Source organism: Penaeus chinensis, chromosome 21 (genome assembly GCF_019202785.1).
Source record: "Penaeus chinensis breed Huanghai No. 1 chromosome 21, ASM1920278v2, whole genome shotgun sequence".
NCBI classification, from domain to species: Eukaryota; Metazoa; Arthropoda; class Malacostraca; order Decapoda; family Penaeidae; genus Penaeus; species Penaeus chinensis.
Window position 1 is genome coordinate 17724606 of NC_061839.1, and position 7500 is coordinate 17732105.

The 7500-nt window shown below is 33.2% G+C and overlaps 1 protein-coding gene across 10 annotated transcripts in view; it reads right to left on the reverse strand.

Annotated features, from left to right (window-relative positions):
* LOC125036334 (tyrosine-protein kinase Shark-like) overlaps window positions 1-7500 on the reverse strand; it is a 24137-nt gene that overhangs the window by 1512 nt on the left and 15125 nt on the right. For 6 of the 10 annotated variants that reach the window (XM_047628877.1, XM_047628878.1, XM_047628880.1 and 3 more), the window contains exons 8-16: window positions 6651-6853; window positions 6249-6425; window positions 5689-5826; window positions 4101-4248; window positions 3004-3152; window positions 2172-2360; window positions 1760-1903; window positions 1063-1171; window positions 717-888 (exon numbers count right to left, since the gene is read on the reverse strand). In XM_047628877.1, the coding sequence (XP_047484833.1) occupies window positions 717-888; window positions 1063-1171; window positions 1760-1903; window positions 2172-2360; window positions 3004-3152; window positions 4101-4248; window positions 5689-5826; window positions 6249-6425; window positions 6651-6853 (1429 nt within the window). Of the gene's footprint in view, window positions 1-716; window positions 889-1062; window positions 1172-1202; window positions 1417-1759; window positions 1904-2171; window positions 2361-3003; window positions 3153-4100; window positions 4249-5688; window positions 5827-6248; window positions 6426-6650; window positions 6854-7500 lie in introns of those variants that run through there. The other 4 variants (XM_047628875.1, XM_047628882.1, XM_047628881.1 and 1 more) reach the window with 4 other exon arrangements.

Sequence of the window (7500 nt, forward strand, 5' to 3'; positions counted from 1 at the left end):
AAAGATAAAAAATTCTGATAACTTACTTAAAGATCATTAATAAGATATATTATCTGAAACCGTCTTTCATGTCATGTCAAGATGTTAAAGTAGCTAGCAAGAATTTTTTGGAGGACAAAGGTCTTTGAAAAGAAAATATGTAATAACAGTAAGGCTTTTTTCTAAGAGGTACACTTACATATTTTTATGTTCTCATAATGTTCAAGTATTAACATGTAGCAGTTAGTTTCAGTGTAGAAATCCCTATTTCACATTCTTAAAAGGATCTTTTAAAGTAATTCTGAGAAAGAACCTTATTCTAATAAACACTGGGGGTCAGCAAAGAGAAAGAAACAAATGAAGAAAGAAAGAAAAGTAAGAAAGAAAATAAAAAAGAAAGACAAAAAATAAACAAACAAGTAAAGAAAGAAAGTAAGAAAATAAAATAAAAGAAAAGAAAGAAAAAGAAGATGAAGAAGAAAAGCTGACTATGCTATAAAAAACACTATGAGGTATGAACTGAAGAAACATCTAATTGTCTGAAACATTAGTCATTAGTGAATTCAATATATATCAATTAGATATCCTCTGCTTATCTCTTATCTCTTTTAATGATCAACTGTATGTATTTTGTTCCAGCTAACTTTATTCCAAAATGTTGAAATTATGAAAACCTTGAATTCATTTTCAAGGTGACGAAGTATTTTTAATTAATTTCTTTCTAAATAAGTACATACCATTTTAGGGGCCATCTTCCTCCTTCACTTGCTGTATAGTATTCTTCATCAACACCAAGGGCTCGAGACAATCCAAAGTCACTAATTTTAGCTAAGGTCATTGATGACAACAAAATATTACGTGCAGCCAGATCGCGGTGAACAAAATGTTTTTGTTCCAAGTATAGCATTCCTAAAAAAACACAAGAAAAACAGATACCTGATTCAATGAATGCAAATTATGAGAAGCTGTAATAGCACAAGTTTTCAATTGTATATAAAGAAACTGGTAGTCTTTTTCCTGTTTAAATGGTACATTCTTTTTAAATACTAAAGAATAAGTAATAACAAATATAATTCTCTTTACCTTCTGCAACCTGTGCAGCCCAAAGTTTAAGATGAAAATCGATGGATACTTGCTCTGGATGTTCGAGTAGGAAATCAAGAAGAGAGCCCATTGCCATCAGTTCTTGGACCTTTTATGATAAAAAAAAACAAAACAACAACTGAGTTCCTAAACTATCTATCTACCTATTTATTTATCTATATCCAATTTTCATATGTTTAGTTAGAACATGCATTCATAGCAAAATTTCAGGTTGAACTTGTGATATTGTTAACCTAACTACATGTTATGAAGCTTCACAACATCTTTTGTGAGATCTGAATGTTCCTTATCCCTTTGGGAGAATTGTTGTCATATCTATGATATTTCCATTCACTGTAAGTAATTGCAAAAATATGATTTAAAATACTTGAAAGCAATGCAAAGTCCTTCAGTGTTGCTACAAGTAACTTTAACCCAATGCCGCTGGGTGGTTTCCCGATGCGGAAGCCCTCTCTTCTGGGCTGTATTCATAGTGGCCTGGCCCCCCTGCCAAGGGAATGTGCTGGCACCACAGTGTGTGCAGCATGACCGTACATGCTCCAGGAAAACAGGACCGGCGCACCATGACACATATGCACATGCCACCTGGAATATAGTCCAAGCATGCCATGCCACCCAGCGGCAAAGGGTTAGTACAAAAAAGCTTAATGCAGTAATACACATTGGTTATACTTACCATAGCAACTGGAGGACCATGGCAAACTCCTATGAACTTGACAATATAAAGATGATTCAAGTTCATCATTACTTCAGCTTCTTTGAGGAAGTTTTTTTTGTTAACTTTGTCATCATCATGGAGGATTTTTACTGCAACATCAATCTGGCGAATACATATTCTTACAATAGTCTTAATCATTTACTCAATACACACACTTCATAACTAAATGTAATGACCACTAATCTAAAAATTAATTTCTGAGGTTATTTCATTAAAATCACTCATAAAAATCTGTATACTAAATGAAAATAATAATAAAACTGAAGTTGATCATATTTCCTTCAGATGCTGCCCTACAACTTATCTTGCATGAACATATATATTTATTCTTATCACCATGAATTTCATGTTCTGTAAGACATATACAAACCTGGTCACCTGAAGAACTGTGCCAGACTCCCTTCAATACCGAACCAAATTCACCATCACCAAGACGCCGTCCAATACTGAGGCGATTGATGTCGATATCTCCAAATATTTCATTTGTACGGTTACCATCCATTGTTGGGCTGCTACCACTCATGGCTGTCCCTTCTCCATGACTATTGATACTTAAGTTCTGGAGGTATACATGAAACTATATGTAAACTTACACAAAAAATATCACTTACATTAACTACATTTGGGTGCATTAGTATTCTTCAGTATCGACACATTTTTCAAACACTGACACCCAGATAACATCCAACAGCATCTTTACACATCCATATGAAATATTTCTGTATTCTGTAATGTTACACACAGACAGTACAAAGGAGATATATAGATTACATTTACAATAGTTTACATAGATAACATAGATACGCTACTCTATTATTATTAAATCAACCTTTACAGACTGAGCTGTCTCAATCAAGCATAATAGCAAGTTCCACCTTTAAGCTGAACTGCCTTGATAGTGTCTGTTTTCCTCATCTTCGAGTGTGAATGTGATGTAGTGAAGGTAAATAAGCATATCTGGTAACGTCTAGCATCCTTCTTCCAGCCTCAAGGCCACTGACACTTATCCCTTCACACTATCCCTACACCTGTGTCTGGCTGGCTTTTCCTCCTATGAATTCCTCCCTCTATACCCCCTACAAGCCAACAGAGACCACTCAAAAGTTGAACATTTGGGATGATTTCCAGGTGGCTTAGGAGGACATACTGAGGATTTTGGTCTCTTGTGGCAGAAAAAAAAAAAGTGAAATATTGTAAACTACCTTTAAATCTAATTTTAGATTCTCTCGTGAAGCACGCTGTGGTGCATGAGGTGCTTGACGAGGAACTTTTTGAATCTTGCCATAATCCAATGGAGTGTGAAGATCAATTAAATCCTCTGTTGCATTTTGTGATGCCTGTGATAAGGGATCTGGAATGAATGAAAATAAAAATATGTTCAGTGTCTCAACATGACCTCACCATATTTTGAAATTTCAAGTCCTTAACTTAACTTTTGTACTCAAACAATTCTTGAGTCTCTAGGTTCAGTGGTACCCATAAAAAGTTATCCTAAAAACTGCTATGTAAAAACATTCTTGGAGTGTCTCAATTAATTCTTTTACTGGAATCCAAGGGCTTAAAAGTTCTTAGGCATTCTGTATACAAGGAAAAGGGGGCCAAAAGAACAATTTAGTTAAACAAATTTGAAAATTTGCAATGTGATGGCAATGTTTTGGACGGAGGCCAAGTGCCAACATTATATTGTGACTCTGTACACCTTTGACTATGTTCTTGAAATGGTTATGTCATGAATCAGCATCTTCTGACAGAAATATGGCCTTTTCATTCTTTTGTACATAAAGTCACCACATATGGGGATACATGGCAAAAAACTGCACTAAACAATCTCATATACGGCTGCTTGGTCCCAAGAGTCCAAACTTTGGCCAACTCACTTAAAATAAGTAATCAGTGCAAACATATATCCTAAAAATATATAGACACCATGTGAATGTGACTTCAGATTGAACAATTATTTCCAAATAGTTAATGGGATGTGGTCAATTTAGAGACTGCTTTCTTATCAGCAGATTAATTATGAATATGAAATGTGAAATCAATGGTGAAAGCCTTGATAAAATGTAAACAAGAGTGTAGATTATTCAAAACACAGGTTAGAAGTAAAGCCATTGTAATATGTTTATCATTTTCTCTCTTTGTTATGAGTTAAGCCAACTTTTGTCATTTTTGGAAAGAGAGAAAAAAAGTTTATAAGCTTCTTTTCCCTCTTCAATAGGAATTCTGTGTGCTTCTTGAAATTTACTTTTTCAATGGACTGACTGCAATAAAGAAATCATTTATACATATTAACACTCACCAGTTATAATGATGTTAGGTTTTGGCACCTGTGTTCTACCCAGTACCTCTGGGCCTGATGGCCTTAAATCATCTTGGCTTACTGCAGCCAGCAATGATTGTTGCTCCGTTGAGCCAGCTCCACTATCACTGCCACTCTGAGGAGGAAACTAAACATATAATTACAGTTATTTTAAATGCTTGTCATAACTATTTTTGTTCTGTTTGTATTGCATTTTTTAGAGAGAGAAATCATAGTGAATATCTCTGATTGAAATATTATCCATATATAGCACAAGCACCTTGTAAAAGCTAGATTGACTGTGTAGACAACCCATGTATGATGGTACTCGGATTTTGTCTGTGATGAATCAATTAGTTTAAAAGCTTTGCTTGTATGACCTAATATTGCTTTTGCTTATATCAAACATGTGGATATAGTTATGATATAGTCAGTGTTATGGCAGTAAGGTACAGTTTCCTATCATAATTGACTCGGTCACTTGAAAAAACAGAATTTGCAATGATAAATACAAGTATTTATCATTAAAAATTCTGTCTCCTCCCAAAGAAGTACTGAGTCATTTACACCTTTTGGATTCTTCATGAACTCGAGCTCCCTTTTTTCCCATCTAATCACGTGACACATCACTTTTATTATCATAATCATGGTGAACAACACATCACATCACATCTAATGGGAAAAAAGTCTGCACTAATAGGGTTAGCAAATGGAGAAAACAAAGTAAAGAATGTGAAGATGGGAATTATGAGGAAGAAGATAACAAGAGGAAAAATCTTATATTAATATCAAAGGAAATCTTAGAAAATTAGGATAAGTATTATTTAATAAAGAAAAAAGGAAAAAGTATAAAAATAGATAGAAGAATAACAATATTTATAAGAAGAACAACACAAAGAAGAAAAGAAGAAAAAAGTAATATAAAAAAGGCTGAAAGAAGGAAGGAAAGAAAAAAAGACAAGGAATAATGATAGTACCATAAACAATAATAATGATGATAGTGAGAAAAGAGGAAGAAAATAAGGAAACAGAAGGGAAAAAGAAGGTAGATGAAAATTAAGAAGATAAAAGGATAATGATGAAAAGGAAATAGAAGAGAAGAAGAAGAAGAAGAAGAAGAAGAAGATGAAGAGGAAGAAGAAAACAAAAAGAAGCAGTAGAAGACAAAAAAGAAGAAGAGAGAAGGGGAAGAAGAAGAAAATAAAAAGTAGAAGAGAAAGACAAAAAAAGAAAGGAAGACAAAAAGGGACAAAGAGGAAAAGGAAGAATTTTAAAGTGATGATGAGGTAAAATTGAAGAAGAAAGAGAATAAGACAAAGAAATAAAGTAGTAGAAGAAGAAAAAAAGTAGAAGTGAACAACAACAACAATAAGCAACAATATGAACAGATGAAAAGAGAAAGAAAATGAAGAAGAGGAAGAAGATAAAAAGGAGATGAAAATGGAGAAGAAAAAAACAAATGAAAAGAAAAACGGGGGATATGTTGAAGAAGGAAAGGAAATGGAACAACAAAGAAAGAAGACTAAGAAGAAAAAGTATCATCAAGTAAAGCTAAAAAATATTAATGAATAAATAATAAATTCCTAACCTTAAAAAATGGACTTCTGCTTCTCAAATGAGGCCTAAATTCTAGTAAAGGAGACTTTCTGGCAAGAGACCCACTTGGAGATGGAGTCTTGCATGTGTCAAAGGATTCTTGGCTCTGTGTCATAGGTGTGCCTAATTTCTGAAATTTTATATAACGGAAAAAAAGATACCTTGGAGTAAATGAAGAGAGAAAACTTGTGTTTTATAAAGAGTAGTACAACTTGGCATACTCCCTCTGTGAAATACAACATGATTAATTTCTGGAGTAATCACAAATAACTGCTACTATCAAAGTGAAAACCACTCAATAATGGTGTTAATGATTAAGTTGATGTAAAACAATGAGGATAGTAAGTTATTTATTATGTGAACAATACCAGAAGAGGCAGAACAATAAAAGAAAAAAGAAAAAAAAGAACAAAGCAGAAGAAGAAACAACAACAACTGCAATAACACTAGTAATGGTCACAACAATAGCAATAATTATAGTAATCATTACTGTTATATTCAGTAATGAAGACACCTATATATACACAAAAAGCTTAACTATATGTAACTTACATTATTGTGACTAACAGGAGGACCTTGGACTGGAATTTCATGCTCAGGGAGTGGCTGTGGAGGAGGCACTGGGGTGAGAAGTCGGCATGGCAGACCATCCATGAAACGTGAGTAATGGTTGATTATGTTCTCCAATGATGTAAAGTATGGGCCATCATCAATGAACACTAATTCACCCTGCAAAGATAGTACATTCTGTTAACTGTAAAGTGTATTTATGTGAAATCTTAAAAATAACAAGCAAACATATGGAAAAGAGAAGTGGGAAGAGAAAGGTGAGATCAAGTGAGATCAGGAAGTGAGACAGCAACTAGTCAATACAGGAATGCCATCAAAAATAATTAGCTTAAAATAAATATTTTTTTAACATTTTAAAACTTCTGGCCAAAAAATAATTCTCACCTCATGTGAAACTTCATAGTTATACACTTGCTCTTGGTAGAACAAAGTCAGAACAAAAGTCCCCAGTTTTCTTGTACTCTGTCGCAGGAGGAAATGCCCTGGTTTTGATATGCTGGTTAGTCGCTCTTGGGCAACATGGCGATCAATTTGCCCATGATAACAATCCCTTAGAGAGTGCAGTGGTGGTGAAGGCCGATGATTTACTGTAGTGATGTAAAATCAAGATTATAAATTGTCTGATAAAAGAAGAAATGAGCGAGAGAAAAAAGGTTATATAAAAACTGCAAAAACAATTATGACTCTAAAAAGGAAACACTTAAAAATGGTAAGTTAAACTGAATATAGGAAAGATTATCTTATTTAAGAAGCTAATAAATCAAAAGTATAAATCTACAATAAATAGCTAGGTAATGATATACCAAGGAAGGGAACTTCCTTGAAGGCAAATTAGTATGATAAAAGAGATGAAATGCCTTGATGTCTTCACATTAATCATAAATGTTTATATAAAATACAAATACAACAAAACCAATTCCAATTACCAATGGAAAAAAAAAAACTTTTTAAATATTGAACACAAGTTAAATGCTTTCCCATATCTTGTTTATATGGAAATGTTCTTTATAGTTACATGAAATAACCACATTAGATTTTTCTGATGAGGTTTAACATTAGAAGAAGAAGAAAAAGAAAAAAGTAATAACAATATACAAAAGATTAATAAAACCAGCAAATATAAAAGACAGTTTCATCTGCCCTTTAATAATATATGCTGATTAATCAGTTACTAATATTCTAGAAAATGGGAGTAGCTTTACAAAAACGTCTGATGATCTACACAGACCATATG